This window comes from Podarcis raffonei, chromosome 14 (genome assembly GCF_027172205.1).
Source record: "Podarcis raffonei isolate rPodRaf1 chromosome 14, rPodRaf1.pri, whole genome shotgun sequence".
NCBI lineage: Eukaryota > Metazoa > Chordata > Lepidosauria > Squamata > Lacertidae > Podarcis > Podarcis raffonei.
The window spans coordinates 6,032,304-6,052,348 of record NC_070615.1 but is presented as its reverse complement, the minus strand read 5'-3'; the positions used below and the strand labels follow the sequence as shown (position 1 = coordinate 6,052,348).

Sequence of the window (20,045 nt, the reverse complement as noted above, 5' to 3'; positions counted from 1 at the left end):
GACTACTTCCACAACCAGTGTGTCTCTGCCTAATGTAGCTCCTTCACTCTTTTTAGCTTAGCGTGGAAATACATGCTATAGGGTGCTTTCACGCTTCCATTTTCTTTGTCCTCCCTGGTTAATCCACCCTTTAAAATCTGTCTGTGTTTCTCTGGTTCTCTGTCCTGCATATGTCTCCAAAGTACACCCTGCTGGCCTAGCTGCCACTGGTTAGTAAACTTTTTGTGGAATAATTCACATATTTATGGAGGAGTGCCCCCAGTCCATGCACATTTCATCTAGACATGGCTCTCATTGGATGTTGGCAAGTCTAGATCTTTCATCTTACTTGGCATTGTTTGTATTACTGTGGCGTTTTCTGGTGGTGTGTTTTTGTGATCAAAATTACGCATGCTGGTCAGTGTGCTGTATCCCTCTCTCAGATTTTGCTGCTGTATGCACTATCCTCCCTTCTGTTTCAGTGAAGCAGATCTCTACATTCACTCTTGTCTTGGATTTGTCGTTTTTTCCCTTCAAAGCATTAAGCACAGGCCACCTGGATTCCTTATCTAGTCTCTCTCTATACATCTATGCTAGTATATATCTGGCTGCAATGTCAGTATAGTGCCATTTTGTATTTTGCCCTGAAGATATTCTGGGTCAGGTGCTTAATGCACCTTGTGATCAATATTTTAACATCTGTAAATTGTGGGGCATTTTTACAGGAATATTATAAAAATAGATATTAGGGGCGCAATACAGAGAGCAGTATTAAGTGCAAATATTGTTTGAATGTGACCTCTAGGACAGCCACACACTAATGAATTATTACACATCATTTCTGAAGCTTTCAAGTTTCAAGTGTCTTTTGCCATACAACATGGGGTACTACTCTGCAGGAACCACAAAGTCAAAGATGATTCATGCCTTTGGCACTTCTTTTGAGGAAGGTGCATTGGGACAGCTTTAGTGGACTCTTAACGGCAGCCAGGACATATTTCATTGCCAAGCATAGAACACAACTTTACTTGCCCTTGCAAAAGTGTGAACTGTGACAAGTAATGATGGAGCACATGTATTTCCATAGATGCCTGTAAAACACATTGTATAAACAGGTAACCTTAATACAAAACAACTGGTAAGCTTGCAGTTGCTGCTATCTTAAGTTAAGGGGGAAATCTTGCTTATATTTCTTCAGGTATCAAGTGCTCAACAAGAATCATTGGACAATCACATAGAAGTGCACTCTGCAGCTCTGAATAGCTTCAGTGAAATGAATAACTCGTTGACCTCAGCCTCAATTGAGTTGCAGGTAAATTGCTGATAGTATGGTCACCATAGATACATGATTATGTTGGCAAACATCACTACTCTTACGTCAGTTGTATAAAGCATCGGTAGGCCAAAATGACAATTAGTTAAACATTTAGAGCTAGGACTCTGTTCGTTTAAATATCCAGTGGTAGAAAAGCATTGTGAATTAAAGCACATAACTTACATTTTAGAGTTAAGTGCTTACATCATTTTCTGCAAGATAAATTAATATAAAATGCAGTGGGCCCACAACTTAAGTTTGCTTTACTTATGCTACTGCAACCTTATGTGTGGGTGTGAGGGTGGGGGATAAATAAATAAATGAAGAGCAGGGGAAACTCGATGTTCGCTGCTATCCATTTATTTATTTCTCCACCCACTTGCACTCCCAATGGCTTTTCCTTGCTTACAGGGATCTGGGAAGGTTGCAGGAGGGTCCTGGGAAGCTCTCAAAGCCCATGTGCCTCCTTCCTAGAGCCTGGTGAGCAGCTTTCCACCTCATTTATCAGGCTTTGGTAAGGAGGCGCGAGGGCTTTGGGAACCTCCCTCGCACCTCTGAGCCTGGGCTGCTTGAGGACTTTGGGAGTGTCCCAGAGTGCTCTGGAAGCTTTTCCAGAGCCCAGTAAGCAGTGCTCTGCCTCCCAGGGAGGCAGTTTAAGGGGTTCCTGACTTTGTACAATATTGCCTTTGCATGTTGACCCCGGGAGCCTAACCCTCGTGTAAGTGGTGAGCCCACTGTATTAAAGTATTGTGTTGTATTGTGTTGTAATGTATTGTGTTGTAATGTATTGTGTTTTGGTCTTAAAGCCAGCATTTCATGCTTGGTAGTCTGTTATTTCACAGTAATCTACAATGCTTCTTGGTTTATTTTTGGATGGATTTGCACCAGAAGATTCTCCTCTCCATCACCATTCCCTATTCACTAGTAATTCTAGGGCAGGGGTAGAGAAAGTTTATTGGATTCCCCCACTTTCTGTGGGCAAAGTTTGACAAGTGGATAGGGACCACACACCTTTTAATCACCTGATATCAAAATGACATCAGAGAACCCTTTTTATTGAGAGGGTTTGAAACCAAACCATGAGGGCAAATGCACAGCATGCAAGGCCCCTATCAAAGCACTCTTCAAGTCTTGAGGAGTGCTTTGTAAGGAGTGTTCCAAACTGGTAGGTAGGGCTAGGCGATTTATCAATACATTGCACAAAACCAGTTTGAAGTCTCTATTGCGGTAACAATTATGGAATTTCTGACCTAGCAATAAATTGTGAATGCCAGCACCGTGCCTTTCGCTCCTGGGTGTCACCAGTGTTTTGCTGAAGGTCCCTCCCAAGATACTTGAGTGGGTCTGGGGGTGGCAGCTGTACCTGCGCCCACCTCTTGCGTGTGCTCACTCCCTCACCCACCTGCTTGCCTGCAGTGGTAAGAGCACACGGAAAGCATCCGTGGCTTCTCTTCCTTGCCTCTGAAGCTGTGTTCTTGGCATGTGCTGGTGGCTGTGATTGCTGCAGCCAGGAACCGCACCTTAGCACTAAGGCAGAATGGAGCTGCTTCTGGCGCCTTGCACGGCATGAGCCAACGCTCTGGAGGGGCCATCAATATGAGCCAGAGCTGGCAGCAGCCCTGGACTGGCTTTGGGGAGAGGCTGTGCCGCGAATGGCCTCGGTTTCAGGGAGGCTGGTGCCCCAGGAGGCCAGCAGTGCCCTGTGGCTACTTGGCATGTATGGCACCTTGCAGCACCCCGACAGTTACATTCTACCTGCCTAACCTCGCCATGAAGTGGCAGAACCTGTGAACAGTGTCACTGATCACCTGTGCTGCCTACGAAGGGCTGCCTACTGAGCCAGTTCAAACCGCTTTGAAGTTCACATCCAGGAATTAACGCTGGCTGCTTGCTTTTCCCTTCCCTGCCTTATCTCCTCATTCTTCCTTCTTTCCAGACATTGTGATATATCACTACAACATCATGTTTAGCTGGTGATATATTATGAGATTGAAAACCAGATATCGCCCAGCCCTGCTGGTGTGTGGTGCTTGCAAACACCTTTAGGCTGAGCCAGGGCTTCACTTGCCTCAAACCTGACGTTATATATGACATCAAGCCTAGGTCAGAGGGGTATGGCTTGGCCAAAATGGTTTTGCCGGCCAAGTGGAGAGGCTGAAGGTTCTCCACCCATGCTCTCAGAAATCTTACATAGAACTGGGTCCTACAAATAATCTGTTGTATTTGTGGGTCTCTTGTACAGCACAAACTTGGTAAGTCTGATCTTAAAGTTTGTTCAATATGTATTGCTTGGTAGGAGCACTCAGAAAGTCTGGTCCTTGCATCCCTCTCAAAGGAGTAACGGGGGGTGGGGAGGGAATGCTGGGAGAAAAAAACAGGAAGCTTTTAATAATAATAATAATAATAATAATAATAATAATAATAATAATAATAATAATATTGGCTGAGTTTCCCCAGCCACTAAAAAATGCCTTTTTCAAGATTCCCCAGTTTTTCAACAACTGAATTAATTTTGTATTTTAAAAATTATATTCACAGAAAACTTTAGTTGATGTTACTTTGGAGAATACAGTTATACGAGACCAAATAAAAAATCTGAAACAAACACATGAACAGTCTATGGAAAAACTGAAGGAAAAGCAGAAACAGCTGGAAACTGCCAGAGTTGAAAACGAGGTGCTCAAACTCAAGGTAAGCTGAGGCAATACAATGCATGGGTTGGTGGTGGAGGATCCTACTGCTGACGACGCCTGGAAAAGGAAATTGCAGTGCCTCCCAGCCTGAGGAACGTGATAATCTTTTCAAAACAGTGACTGGTTGGAAAGGCAGTATCTGTGGAATGTTATATCATTACTCATTTATTGACACAGGATTCAGGATGTGTTTACCTCAAAACTTGCCTATTCTCCTGCCCCTTGTTTTTGTTGGTAGTGTTCATGAATTTTAGTTGCAACTCTGTTTTCTGTTATGATGGGGAACAGCTGTGTAGGCTGAGAAAGCGGAGAGTGAAAGCCTAGTATATATAGTCTTGGTATTTGTAAGCTGGTCTGGGAGCCTTTTTTCTGCCGAAAAGTAAGGTAAAATGTAATATATATATGGTGCCAGTCCCATTGAAGTGACCAGGAGCTGTGTTCCTGCATAGGTCCCTTTAATTTGAAAGAGGCCTGTGCCAGGCAACTCTCTGGTGGTTTCAGGATTGTGTCCCAGGTTGGATCATAGAATCATAGATTTGGAAGGGACCCTGAGGGTCATCTAGTCCAATCTCCTGCAGTGCAGGATTTCAAGTAAAGCATCCATGATGGATGGCCAACCAACCTCAGTTGAAAGGCTGGGGGGTGGAGGGGGTTTGGATTTTCAGCTTCAGGCATAATATGTCTTAGGACAACTTCTTGAGCTTCTGCTTTATGGCATCTGATTTTCTTCTGCCAATATATTCCTTTCGCTTTCTGTCTTACCTGTTTCATTTGGGTGTGAGAAATGTCCTCATTTTTTTAATAGGTAGAATGTTCACAGGAAGCAAATGCAGAAGTAATGAGAGAGATGACCAGAAAACTATACAGTCAATATGAAGAGAAGCTACGAGAAGAAGAACAAAAACATAAACTTGAGAAAGAAACTCTAATAGTACGTGGGAAGCTTTTTCCTGTCTTGTGTATTATTGTGGTGGTGGGAGAGTCTTACACTAAACAGAACATGGAAACCCCAGGCTGTGAGTTTCAGCAGGCCTCTTGCTGCGTAGCTGTGCCTAGTCCATCCACTTGTAAAGAGGAAATGGTTTTGATGGGTTGCTGCAAGGCTGAGTGATGGACACATGCTTTGTTTTATAGTTTTTGTTTTGTTTTGATTTCAACTGAACATGTACGTGATGTGTACAGACTAGTTTACCAACTAGTGTAGTAGCAGGAAGCCAAGTCATCTTCCAGTGTACACTGTGGTGTGAGGATATGTTGTAAAATCAATAAAAAGGAAAAAAATAAACCTAAATATTTCAGAGGAAGAAAATTGAAATGCCTTTAGTCTTGTGCACATTTACTTGGAATTTAATTCCATTTGACTCAGCAGAACTTGTGTCCAAATAGGGATGGAAGGATTTGTTAATATTGGTTCTCTCAGTTTCTCATTTTTCCAATCTTAAAACCAATTCTCAACATTTTTGCAGCAGTTTGCCATTAAAAAGCCCACATGAAATTGTTTCAGTTTTTAGTGTGAATTTCTCCTAATAAACATATTTTTGTATGTCGTTTGACTAATGTACATATTTTTGCAAGCAATTTCTCCTAATATAATGAATATTTCACTACTATATTCATTTTTATGCACACTTTCCACTGCCTTATTGTAAATGTTGGTTATTTGGAGAACTATATCACAAAATTTGGATGTGCAAATTTTGAACGATGTCTGCATTTTGGTTTTCATATTGTCTGGGAACATGCAAATTTGATAGATTTGGCTTTAAATGTGTGAACTGATTTTAATTTCTCCTTCATCTCTACTTCCATATAAACATGTACAAGATTGGGTTATAATAGGTTACTTTTAAGATCATTTGTTTGACTTTGCTAAGAAAAAGTAAGTTAATAATGTTATTTCCAAAATGCTTACTGTCATTAAGCTTTCAATACCTGTAGGTCTAGAGTCAGAAGGAACAAAGTGGGTGTGTTTGTTGTAGCTATAGCTTTTCACATAGTTGGATTTTCTGGGGATCATGGGGGACTGTGACTGCAAAATGGCCTCTGGTAGCTGATGCTTACTGCCCTTCTGGGGAAGAGTTGTAGACCAGTGAAGGTGCTCCTGCTTTGCATGCAGAAGGCTCCCAGGTTCAATCCCTGGCATCTCCAGGTAGGGCTGGGCAAGACTCTTGCTGGAAACCCTGGAGAGCTACTATCAGAATAGGCAGTGCTGAACTATGTGAACCAATGGCCTGAGTCAGGATAGAGCAGCTTCCTGTGCTCCAATCTTTCTCCCGGATCTGGGAGAGAAGATTTTCAGAGTGGGGATGAGGCTGACAAGAGAATTGGAAGCAGAGATATATTCCTGATAGAACATTGCTTTAGGACATTACCCCGCTTATACAGTGTATTGCTGATCCTGCCTATTTTAACCTTTTCTTCACAGTCTGAAACAAATAGACTACTTACAGCCATTGAAGATGCAAATAAGAAGATGAGACTTACCGAGATGAGTTTACAAGAAAAAGACCAAAGAATTGGCGAGCTGGATCAGTTTATTTTGCGCATGGAAGATGTAAGTGTGTACACTAAAATTCCTCAATACAGTAAATTGTCTGTGTGCTTGCTTCATCCATTTTACAAAAATACACAGATGGTTTAAGTTTCCTCAGTTGTTGTGGTGCAGAGAGTATTTCATATATAAAATAGCAATTGGGGACAGTTGTTTTTACACTTATCATCTATTTCTGTGTGCACAGATAATTTTTTTAAAAATAAGTAAATATAGTTGTATATACCACTATTTGATTAAATGTTATCCAAAGCAACTTGCAGCACATTAATACCACCCCCAATGCTGAGGCCCTTTAGTGTCAACTTTCTTCTTCCAATGGCTGTCATAGGGCAATTGACACAGTTCCTTTGTGGCAGAGAGCGGAAGAAGCAGTCTTCCTACATCTACTCATTCCCTGCCCTTTGTCTGAGTCTAGACCAGACTTCCTCTTTCTGTGGCAATTTTCTTAAGAGAGCAAGAGGAGGCATAGCTTTCCCGTGGCCCATAGTCCTCCAAGTCAATGGCAGAGGGTAGAGTAGGGGGAGGAAAGTTCTGTAGCCCTCCAGATGCTGTTGGACTCTGAGCTCCCATCAGCTGCAGCGAGCCTGCATGGCTAATGGTGAGAGATTAAAGAAGCTGGAGTCCAAGAACCTCTGCAGAGCCATAGGTTGCCCATCACAGGGGTTAGGGTGCCCTTCCTTTTACTTCTGCAGCCACAGGGCAACTGGCTCAATATTGAGTTTGTTTGTTGAAAATCACAGCCAAGCATTGAATATGTTTTTACAAGTGACTGGAGCAAGGAGGGCAACCAAAATGGTCAAAGGCCTGGAAACGATGCCTTATGAGGAACGGCTAAGGGAGCTGGGCATGTTTAGCCTGGAGAAGAGGAGGCTAAGGGGTGATATGATAGCCATGTTCAAATATATAAAAGGATGTCACATAGAGGAGGGAGAAAGGTTGTTTTCTGCTGCTCCAGAGAAGCGGACACGGAGCAATGGATCCAAACTGCAGGAAAGAAGATTCCACCTAAACATTAGGAAGAACTTCCTGACAGTAAGAGCTGTTCGACAGTGGAATTTGCTGCCAAGGAGTGTGGTGGAGTCTCCTTCTTTGGAGGTCTTTAAGCAGAGGCTTGACAACCATATGTCAGGAGTGCTCTGATGGTGTTTCCTGCTTGGCAGGGGGTTGGACTCGATGGCCCTTGTGGTCTATTCCAACTCTATGATTCTATGATCTATGATTCTAAGCCTGCTGCCCACATACCTCTTGTGACATTCATAGTACTGCTGTTGAACAAGCTGTGGCAGATTTCCTCTTGCTTCCTTGCGTCTCCTGCCCTGCCCTTTTCTTTTCATGGACTTTGCCCCGGGTGAATGTCATGCTAGTTTTGAGACGATGGCTATATCTCAATGTGATTTGACAAGATTTTATTTTGAATTTAATGTAAGCTAGAAAATCTATGAAGTAGACCTATCTTCTCACACATCTAAACATTTTATTTTAGTGATCCTCCAAATGCCAAAACTATTTACTTTACAAGACTTGCACATTCCCATACGTGACCATATTTTTGAAAGTTTAGTTTAATTTATTGATTCAGACACACACCTTTTTGTACATACTTATAATAGATAAGATAAAGCGTTCATGCATGCTGCTAAGCCAAACTATGCCTTAGCATGAATGACAAAAGGTGTGGCCACGCAGAGACAGGATTGCAGCCACTTTGTTGCTCCCCAGTTGTTTTGGTGGTGCACTAAGTTGTGGTCTGCCTTAATGTATTGCTTAAACCCAAGCTTGTGGTTTAGCTCTCTAGGCAAACCATGATTAGTAAACCATAGGAAAGCCTTGGTTACAACTCCTGGTTGGCTAGAGCTGTCTCAATCATGAGCTCAGTTTTGGAGGACATGCTCATTCAAGCCATGTCATAGCACCACAACATAACTGGGAAGCAGCAAAGCAGCTGCAATTTCCTTTCCAGGAGCCCACACGTTTGCTTGTTCATTCTAAAACATGGTTCTAGATTCAGGTAGGTAGCCGTGTTGGTCTGACACAGTCAAACTATATAAAAAAATTTGTCCAGTAGCACCTTAGAGACCAACTAAGTTTGTTCTTGGTATGAGCTTTTGTGTGCATGCACACTTCATCAGATACACTGAAACAGAAGTCACCAGACCCTTATATATAGTGCAGTGGGGCTTGGTTTGAGCTAGCATTTGGTTTGAGTTACCATGGTTTGAGTTAGCATTATGTGCAAACCAGGCCAATATCAAAATGAACAAATTGCCACAAGCTAATATCTTTCAAGGAGGCAACAATTCTAAAAAAAAAACTCTCTAGAAAGTACACTTTTCACTGCCTATCTAAAAGCAGGCAATGATGGCGGAGGACATGCCTCTCTAAGGAGATAATTGCACAGTCCAGAGTCCACAGTGGAAAAGTTCCTTTCCTTTGTGGTCAGCTGCTGCATCTCTGATGGTGGAGGAAGATGAAGAAGGTCCTCATGGTCAGTGCAATTCATCCATTTTCATTGATGTATTGTACAATCCACTCAAAGCTGGGGGGTTGTAGCCTGAAGTTGTTGCTGAGGATCACATTCCGAAACACTGACTTCTTTGCTGTTGGAAGACTAGTTTACAATTCCAATTAGATGCGGGGGAAGACGACGACTCATCAAGCAAAGGATTTAATTAATATTGGAACACCACAGTGGCAATTAATATGAGCATAGGAATTTTCTTCCGTAGAAGAGAAGATTAGTGTTCACATAGCTGAGAGGGGGAAACACCCACCTTATGCTGGTAACATATCCCTATATACCTGATCCATTAATGTGCATTGGCAGTGTGCAGTTTTTGAAAATTATGACATAATAACAACTCAAAGAGGGAATGAAGAAGACTTTTGCCCTTGCCAGATTCAATGTCCTTCCATCTGCATTACTGCAGGGCACATTTGAAGGCAAACCATATTCAGAGCAAATATGCCTATATGGTTTGAAGGAAGTCAAAACTGCTACTCATGCCCTACTACACTGTCATTATTAGAAGGCTATACTGTACGTTCTATGTTTATCACTCCAATCATGCAGCAAACCGCAAGCAGAACTGATGATTGCTACTTAAAATACTTAGTAGAGGACAGGGAACCAGAGATTACCTTAAAAGTGGCTAAATTCTGTGCTGCTGCTATAAAATTAAGGGGATAAGCTTTGAATGAATCTAACGGCCAGTGTCTTAATATGTTTTAAATTAGTGGTTAAGGTTTTAACTTAAATCTTTTAGCTGTTTTGTATCTGAATTATTTATCGTGTATTAATCTATTATTATCTGTATGCTCTCTGTTATATTGTATATGTTTGCACTCTGGTCAGAACGAAATACCATATTTTTCGCTCTATAAGACACACCAGACCACAAGACGCACCTAGTTTTTGGAGGAGGACAACAAGAAAAAAAATATTCTGAATCTCAGAAGCCAGAACAACATAAGGGATCGCTGCGCAGCGAAAGCAGCGGTCCCTCTTGCTGTTCTGGCTTCTGGGATAGCTGCGCAGCCTGCATTCGCTCCATAAGATGCACACACATTTCGCCTTACTTTTTAGGAGGGAAAAAGTGAGTCATAGAGCAAAAAATACGGTACATCAATTCATTCAAAGATCTCAAAGGCTCTCTAAGTGTATGGATACCTTTTCCTCCTGGGCTCTATTTTGGTTCCATTTCTAATTTGGCCCTGAGGTGAGGATAAGGTGGCAGTGCTGGGAGGTGTTTATGTAAGGGTTTATTCAAAAATTATATCCCCCACTTGTAGTCTGGAATGGTACAATCCACTCTTATCACCTCATTCTGATGCATATGTAGACCAGGTCTCATTCTTCAATATGAATTTTGAGGCCAAGCAACTACCTGTATCCAGGTACAGTGTTTAGTGCAGAGGGAAAGAAGGCATGAATGACTGGGCAACCCAAGTAGGAGGTAGAAGTAACAGTGTTGAAACTAGAACAACCTTTTCTGGTGGTTTTCATCAATTTGGAAGGGCTGGATGAAAAGTAGCCATTCGTAAAGGTTTCCTGTTCTGTGAGAATTTGGGGCTGTTGGGGGAAGCTTGATGGTGTCCTGTCAAAAGGCCATGACAGGAGTCTAAGGCGCCCAGAGCACTTGCAGGATCTTGGAGAGCTCCCAGGGTCTTGCTATGGTAGTTCTACTAGCTGTTGTCTCTACCAGCCCTTAGCACCAACTGAAGCCTTATCTGTGTTGTCTCTACTGTGCTGCTGAAAGCCCCACCTGCCCTGTGCCAACCATTTACAGCTTTAAAGGTAAAGCACAAGCACTAAGAACTAGGCTCAGGAGTGTTTGGATCTCTATGAGCAGTGTGTACATTCCAATGAAAAGTGTTTTGTATACTGTAGTTGATTTATTATATGTTAAAAGACAGAAATATATAAAAATGTTTTTTCCCACATAGGAACGCCATCAACTGCAAAAGCAACTCATAGAATATGAAATACAACTTAACGGAGCAAACCTTCACAGTCAGTCAGGCAGACAAAGGTGAGGTCTTGATTCTTTCTAGGATTCTTGATGCTCATAAACTATCCCTAACTGTAGTTGATAATTAACTTTGAATGATATAATGTTAGATTTTTAAAAAAAAATTCTCAGTATGCCATATATACTGCTACTATCTGCATTCCTTATAGAGAAGGAGCCCTGCACAATTCTTCCATAGTAATTTGCAGTGGTGACTGGCCTGGTGGGGTCATCACTGCAGCGTACCTGGACAGGGCTGGTGGGGAGGAGGGTGACTGCAAAATTGAGGTTATGTTGTAAAGAAAATCCAGTGCTCTTGCTGTGCATCGCTGACCTTACTGCCATCCCCCAGTGCCATCCAGGTAAGCTGTAGTGATGTTGATGGTGGGGTGTCTTTGTGGCTCCACCCCACCTGCTGTTACTGGTGATATGCATGCATGGATTCTCAGTTGTAAAAAAAAAAAAGTTCCTTCAGTCTTCATTGTGTGGAAGACCTTAAAGGTTTCTTCAAGGCATTAAAATGTCTCAGGCATTTCACTTGTCTACAGGACCCGACTAAAGGTCATCTTCTGATTTAGAGAATGTTCATTACTGAGCAGAAGAGCATCACTAACATTAGTATTTCCTTTGAGAAATTTATGTACATTCTTTCTTCCCTAAAAATCCAGATTTTCTTTGATACCTTGTGGGCTATTTTCTGAGAACCATTTATACTTTCTTTGCCCAACAGCTTTTATGGTGACGATAACAATTAGGAGCTCAACTCCTGGAAAACATGGCGAAAGAGAAGGGCAATTAAGAAAACTATTCAGAGGAGTGCCTTCCAGTCAGGAAAATTATTTGACAGGAAATATTTATAATGGGAAGATAAGAAGAGCTGGATCAGACACACCAAAGTCCCTAGGGATTCAGTCTGTCTGTGCATCCACATGTTGAAGGGGCCTTTCATGCAGGAGCCCCTCCAGGTGGGCACAGAAGCATTTGTTGTATGAGGAGCACCTAATCTGCCACGGGGAGAAAATCTGTGAGGAAATTTGAACTGAGCACAGTTTTACATAACTCTGTCAAGCAGGCCTGGACAATGTGTTGATGCATCGCCCAGGACCGGTATGAGGGGCAGACCATGATGGCAACTTCACTCGGCAGTATATTGCAGGAGAAACCAATGCCGCTGCTGAGTCCTTCTGCCACCAGTGCCGCTTTCAACATTGGGCCGCTGGTAGCAGAGGGACTCAGGAGCAGTGGCAGGTTCACCCATGATATACTGCTGGGTGAAGACTTCTCACCCCCCAGCTGAGGTATACAAAGAAGCCCTAAGGTTCCTCATGCTTGCTTGCTTGCAGGCAAGCAGGAGGGACTTTGGGGCCCGCTCAGCTGGGGGGCAGGAGCCTCCCCCCCCCAGTTGAGCAGCACAAACAAGCTGTGTGGTCCCCAGCACCTCATGGGGTGCCTCATGAAAGTGCCTCAGCTCCTGCGGTGAGAGCCAAAGCAGTTTCATCCCGTGCCTTGTGGGTTGGGACCAATGCAGCTCTTGTTGTTTCAGCTTTGTGGTGTATCACCAGATTGCAATGTTTGACTGGTGATACATTGCAATGTTGAAAAGCTGACATCACCCAGCCCAGATGCTCCAGAATGTACTCAAGGGCAGGCAAGACAAGATTTGAAAAGCTGCAGTACTGGCCCAAAGCATACATGATGGTGACAGCCACGTCTCCCCCATTCATAGATTTTGTTGTTGTTTAGTCGTTTAGTCGTGTCCGACTCTTCGTGACCCCATGGACCAGAGCACGCCAGGCACCTCTGTCCTCCACTACCTCCCGCAGTTTGGTCAAACTCATGCTGGTAACCTCGAAAACACTATCCAACCATCTCATCCTCTGTCGCCCCCTTCTCCTTGTGCCCTCCATCTTTCCCAGCATCAGTGTCTTCTCCAGGGAGTCTTCTCTTCTCATGAGGTGGCCAAAGTACTGGAGCCTCAGCTTCACGATCTGTCCTTCCAGTGAGCACTCAGGGCTGATTTCATTAAGAATGGATGCATTTGATCTTCTTGCAGTCCATGGGACTCTCAAGAGTCTTCTCCAGCACCATAATTCAAAAGCATCAATTCTTCGGCGATCAGCCTTCTTTATGGTCCAGCTCTCACTTCCATACATCACTACTGGGAAAACCATGGCTTTAACTATACGGACCTTTGTTGGCAAGGTGACGTCTCTACTTCTCAAGATGCTGTCTAGGCCTGTCATTGCCCTTCTCCCAAGAAGCAGGCGTCTTTTAATTTCGTGGCTGCTGTCACCATCTGCAGTGATCATGGAGCCCAAGAAAGTAAAATCTCTCACTGCCTCCATTTCTTCCCCTTCTATTTGCCAGGAGGTGATGGGACCAGTGGCCATGATCTTCGTTTTTTTGATGTTGAGCTTCAGACCATATTTTGCACTCTCCTCTTTCACTCTCATTAAAAGGTTCTTTAATTCCTCCTCACTTTCTGCCATCAAGGTTGTGTCATCTGCATATCTGAGGTTGTTGATATTTCTTCCGGCAATCTTAATTCCAGCTTGGGATTCATCCAGCCCAGCCTTTCGCATGATGTATTCTGCGTATAAATTAAATAAGCAGGGAGACAAAATACAGCCTTGTCGTACGCCTTTCCCAATTTTGAACCAATCAGTTGTTCCATATCCAGTTCTAACTGTAGCTTCTTGTCCCACATAGAGATTTCTCAGGAGACAGATGAGGTGATCAGGCACTCCCATTTCTTTAAGAACTTGCCATAGTTTGCTGTGGTCGACACAGTCAAAGGCTTTTGCATAGTCAATGAAGCAGAAGTAGATGTCTTTCTGGAACTCTCTAGCTTTCTCCATAATCCAGCGCATGTTTGCAATTTGGTCTCTGGTTCCTCTGCCTCTTCTAAATCCAGCTTGCACTTCTGGGAGTTCTCGATCCACATACTGTTTGAGCCTTCCTTGTAGAATTTTAAGCATAACCTTGCTAGCGTGTGAAATGAGTGCAATTGTGCGGTAGTTGGAGCATAGATAGACTGGTCTAATTTTAACATTAAAAGGGGTATGCAAGCGGGGTGGGTGGGAAGTCCAACTCTCCCTAGCCACACCTGCCCATCTTCCATCTCCCTATCTTTGGGCCAGGCTCCAGCACCAGAAATGAGTTGTGCTGAGAGAAAAATGACTGACTGAAAGGCCTTTGGCAAAGTGGGGAGGGTTCAGTTTCCCTCATTTGTATGGTCACTTTTCTGTTAAAATTGGGGACACACACCTCTCAACAGGAAAGGCATGTCAACAAAATGTGGCTGACACCAAATGATGTAAAAAGCAATGGGGAGAGTATTGTTGCTGTTACACTCAGGTTATATGGGCTTCCCATAATGAGCATCTGGTTGGCTACTGCGAGAAGCGAATGCTAGACAGGTCCTTTGACCAGTTCAGCTGCATACAGGCTCTTTTGATGTTCTTATTTACATCAGCTCCTCCTCCACTGCCACTCCCCACCACTACCACTTGTTCCTCTCCAGCCTCCTTTTTTCTCCCTTGCTACCTTCAGTATGCCAGGGCTTCCTTGGGCTGTCTACAGTTGTCTCAGGCAGCAAAAAAGATGTAGGTAGGGGGGCATTTTCTGTTTTGCATCAAGCAGCAAATGTCCTGGGCTGGCCTTGTTGTACATACATAAGTTAGAACTTTCACTTGGAGTGAAGTGAGTTTGTTTTGTCCCCAAATGAAATGCTGACGGATAGGATTATTGATATGTCTCACTTAAAACCTTCCAGGGATTGTGGCCAAGTATAAAATGTACCAGGAGATGCAGGTGGCACTGTGGGTTAAACCACAGAGCCTAGGACTTGCTGATCAGAAGGTCAGCGGTTCGAATCCCCATGATGGGGTGAGCTCCCGTTGCTCGGTCCCTGCTCCTGCCAACCTAGCAGTTCAAAAGCATGTCAAAGTGCAAGTAGATAAATAGGTACCGCTCCAGCGGGAAGGTAAACGGCATTTCCATGTGCTGCTCTGGTTCGCCAGAAGCGGCTTAGTCATGCTGACCACATGACCCGGAAGCTGTACGCCGGCCCCCTTGGCCAATAAAGTGAGATGCGCGCCGCAACCCCAGAGTCAGTCATGACTGGACCTAATGGTCAGGGGTCCCTTTACCCTTTACCTTTACCTATAAAATGTACCAGGCATACATTTAACAAATTATTTTCTAAAATTAAATTCTAAAATCTCCAACAAATTTTCAAATTAAATTGCTTCTCAATCTTCCACCTCCTCTGATTCATACTCTAAAATAGATTACTTTGCAACTGATGAAAAGCTTCCTTTCTATAAGGTAAAGATCATCTAAGGCAGGTGGTAGTTGGCTTACTGAAGACAATTATGAATTTGTAGATATATGTTGCGAATTGGACTAGATGACCTTTGGGACCCTTCCAACTCTATGATTCTGTACTTCCCATTTATGTGTCATTGGTTTTATCATTGACAGACCTTTTTTTCTTAAAGTATTTGATACAGTGTTGGGGAAGCAGCTATTCTACAGATTTATATCTTACTAATTTAAATTTACTAATTTAGTATTCACATCTTTTGTTAGGTCACATCAGTTAGAGGAGGTTACAGCTAGTCTGCGAGAACGAATCAAACATCTGGATGACATGGTTCTTTGCCAACAGAAGAAAGTCAAGCACATGGTTGAGGAAGTAAGTTGTGGCATTTTTATTTATTTTTTACTCTGAATAACCTAATGTGAAGGTTTTCTTAAGGCAGAGATTGGAAACATATTATCAAATAGATGTAATGATCATAAATATTTTTTCAAGAACAAACATGTTAAAATGTTTTTAAAATGTTAATTTAAATTTTCACTTTGACCCATCACAGTTATACCAGAAATCAGACAATACGGTCTGTGAACTACTTCCTCCTCCTCCTCCTCCTCCTCCTCCTCCTCCTCCTCCTCCTCCTCCTCCTTCTTCTTCTTCTTCTTCTCCTCCTCCTCCTCCTCCTCCTCCTCCTCCTCCTCCTCCTCCTCCTCTTATCATCATCATCACTATTTATTATTAAAAATATTGCTGTTTTCTTAATGTTCTTGGCCAATGTGGCAGTTGGAACATGAAATGCAAACATAATTTCTAGCTAATGAAGGTAATGTCAGTAGATTTTATTGTTTATAGCCAATGGCCATCACAATACAGTTTGAGCACAAATCACACACTACAAAGGTACATTTAAGGCTCACACAGCTTTATGGAGGATTGTAAAGCAACTGAAAGATATCTGTTTGTTACATTCTCCTATTTGTAAGCCCGTTATCTGCCATGTTCAAAAATACTAGTATAAGCAAATCAGCTTTCCCACCTCCCTTTGCTTCCTGCTGTAGAGGCTTCTTTGTGCTTGTCTTTGAAAGGGTTGGCATACTCCCTGCCACTGAAAATGTACTTCATGTTGTGCATCATGGTTTTTTCTGTGTCCATTTTCTCTGAATTGACATGGTTGTGTGTAAGAGCCAAACTGACCTCTAATGGGTTCTCTGCATTGGGATCTCTGCATTGGTGGGTTTTTGGATAAGAAATGCCAGCACAAAGTAGTGTCCAACTAGTCATTACTTTTTTTCTATTTCAAACAAGTATTCTTTGGATTGGATTTAAACCAGAGTTAATTTTATCTACTTTATGCATCCTGTCCTGTTATATAATCATGATGTGATTAGCAATCTCATTCAGAGATTGTGGCTAACTCTGGTTCATGATAAAAAGGAAATGCATTTTTATTTCTTTAAAATATTGCTTAACCACCCTTAATCAAAATGTTATAGGGTGATGTACAAAAGTGCAAATAAAATTAATTCACGCAACATATAAATATTGGACACCGACAAATATTACAAAATACAACAGTGGCACAATCTTATGGTCCCTGGAGGATGTGCCAAGATTCAAAATAGGATTGGATCTAGTCACCAAGGTGCGCCTTGGCCCACCCAGCATCAGTCAGTAGGGCCAAAAAGGGGGCATGTTGGGTGTTCCACAAAGCGGCTTGGACCCAAAGACTCCGAAATCCTCCTGGTCCCAGGAAACCACCTGGAACTCAGTGTATTTCTCCACCGTTGCTTCTGCTCTAACATATCAAGCCCAGCCACACATGAAGGTGGTTCCTCCACCTTCATCCCCCACCCTCCCAGAAATGCACGCTCAAAGTATTGAAAGCTGATATGGTCCAGCAGATTTTCATCTTAGAATCATAGAGTTGGAAGAGACCACAAGGGCCATCGAGTCCAACCCCCTGCCAAGCAGGAAACACCCCCTGCCAAGCAGGAATCTTAACTGAGTCTGGCTTTGTACAAGCCATTATACTTATTTGAGGGCCAAACCATACATTATGTCAGTGGTTTTCAACCTTTTTGAGTCCCCGGCTCCCTTGACCAACTACATTCTTTCTGTGGCACCCCCTGTGGAGCTCAGGAGTGCAGTTATGCCACCCCTTGCCAGAAGAGCTGGCAGCCTCTCACCCTTTCTCGAACACCCTCCCTTGTGCAGTGTTCCCTCAGCCTCCTCTTCTCCCTCCTCTCCTTGGGAGTCCTCCAAGCAGCTGCTGCTGCCATCCCTTGTCTCTGAGCTGCCCTCCCTGCCCCAAAGAGAGGTGCCTCCTCACACTGCCCCACAGGGGCCTGGGACTTGTCTGTCTATTCCCAACAGCAAGGACTGGTGGACTGGCTGGCTGGGCTCTCTTGCCCGCTTGCTTGCTTACTTCAGCTCCTGGCAACCAGCACCCCCTGTCCAGCCCCAGAGGCAGCATTTGCCCTGTGAGCTTGTAGCCAGGGCTTCAACAAACAGCTGTGGGGAGGTAGAGATGCGAGAGGGCATCAGAGGAGGGAGGGAGGGACAGAGGACAGTGTTGCCCACAGCACCCCTGACCATCATTCAAGGCAGCCCAGGGTGCCAAGGCACAGTGGTTGAAAACCACTGCATTATGTTAATTGTAAAGATTCAGTTAATACATTGTTGTTGCAGTTTATTTATTTTAAAAATATTTATATGCTGCTGTATCATAAAAAATATATCACAGCAGTTTACAAGCCCATGGCCAATGGTATCAAAAGCCGCTGAGAGAGCAAGTAGAAGTAAATAGTATATAGCAGCCCCAGAGAAGCTTGAGCAACCTTGTTCTCTTCCGTGCCACAGTCCCAACAAAAAAATGACTTTCTGAAGCTGCTATTTTTATTTCAGCAGAACCTTCACCAACCTCCATGGTCATGCTATTTAAATAACAAAATCCACACTGATAAAGCACTGATAACATTCATGCAGTTAATGTCATGCCTAGTTTTGCCCTGAGCCTTGCAGTATCTGCAAAATGAGAATGTTAATACTCTATCTCTCAGGATGGTTTGAGGAAATGAAGTCAGTTATACCACACTTTGCATAAAAAAAATGGCATCAGATGCTGATGTGAGTTCTTTATGTACCAGCAACTCTACAACCTCTCCCTCTCCCTCTCTCCTTCTCTCTCATTATTTGGTAGCACTGGAGGGGTTTGCTTTTAAAATGAAAGAATCACCAACTGCATGGAATGTGGCTACCCAACTATCATGACCAGTTGCCGCTGATAGCCTGAAAATCCTCCATTAATTTGTCTAATCCCCCTTTAAATAATTTAACTTTGTGACCATTGGAGAAGTGAATTTGCTGTGTGAAGAAGTGCTTCCTTTTTTCTGCCCTGAATCTTCCAACCGTCAGCTTCACTGGATGGCCTTGAGTTAAAACTCAGGTATTATCAGAGTATTATGAGAGAGGGTAGTTTTTTTCTTTGTTCACATTCTTCACACTGTGCATAATCTTATACACATCTATCATGCCCCACTTTATTCCCACTTTTTTCTAAACTAATTCCCAAGTATTGTAACCCTTGACATTTGTGGTTACCCTTTTCTTCACTTTTGTGCTCCAAGTTTCATTTCCTAGCATTTTTGTTTACCTCTTAACGATATTAGGTGATTTATAATTTGCATCAGCTTTGTCTTTATGTTGAGCAGTTGTGTATAATTAATGCTTGTACAGGGCTGTAAATATGTAAGTAGAATCAAACAAATAACAAACCTGAAAAACTAGTTTATAGGAACTAATTTATATGTAAAATCTCTTAGGATTTCTGGCAGGTGTTGCTGTCAGTTACATTCTAAAATGAAGAAAGCCAAGTAGCATAGAGGAGGAAGGGAGTGAATTAAGCTGCATGCACTATGCCAGCGGTCAGCAAACTTTTTCAGCAGGGGGCCAGTCCACTGTCCCTCAGACCTTGTGGGGGGCCGGACTATATTTTGAAAAAATAAATAAAAATGAATGGATTGCCCCACAAATAACCCAGAGATGAATTTTAAATAAAAGCACACATTCTACTCATGTAATAACACGCTGATTCCCGGACCGTCCGTGGGCCAGATTTAGAAGGCGATTGAACTGGATCCAGCCCCTACCCAAGCACTATGCCAAGACTAGAAAAAATAATTGTATGTTTGAATGTGTGATATTTAACAGGGATAGAAATGTTTTAGCTCACTGTAGGAAATGTTGTTGTAACCTGCCATTTGTGAATAATAAGGAATTAATGGATGGATGAAGAAACAGATGATGATGAAACAGATCTGACAGACCTTAAAAAGAGAAATTCAGAGTATGAATTTGGTCTGTGTTCCTTGAAGAAATGTCATTTATGGCCCAATCTTCAAGAAGTTCCATTTCAGGGAATGACCAGCCCCTATAGTGAAGGTGCTGTTTATCATAGTTACTTTCCTACACCATTCCAGTAAGGTTTGGATATGAGAGATTACATGCAGAGATCAAATAACATTGTTACTTGCAGTGCCAGTACTAACTCTTTGTCTCTCCCTGCCAACCTCTTGGAAGGCTGGAAAGTAATGACATAATACATCTCATCTGTGTGACCTCCCTAGTTCAGGCATTACTGAAACGATATAGGTAGGAACTACAGAGAAGTAGCAAC

The 20,045-nt window shown here is 42.9% G+C and overlaps 1 protein-coding gene across 1 annotated transcript in view; it reads left to right on the top strand.

The window, feature by feature from the left end:
* The window catches only part of MYZAP (myocardial zonula adherens protein), a 49,313-nt gene that overhangs the window by 14,077 nt on the left and 15,191 nt on the right, over window positions 1-20,045 (top strand). Inside the window, exons 5-10 of the mRNA XM_053365400.1 lie at window positions 1,178-1,291; window positions 3,833-3,985; window positions 4,793-4,918; window positions 6,413-6,541; window positions 10,985-11,070; window positions 15,643-15,748. Coding sequence (XP_053221375.1) covers window positions 1,178-1,291; window positions 3,833-3,985; window positions 4,793-4,918; window positions 6,413-6,541; window positions 10,985-11,070; window positions 15,643-15,748 — 714 coding nt within the window. The remainder of the gene's footprint in view (window positions 1-1,177; window positions 1,292-3,832; window positions 3,986-4,792; window positions 4,919-6,412; window positions 6,542-10,984; window positions 11,071-15,642; window positions 15,749-20,045) is intronic.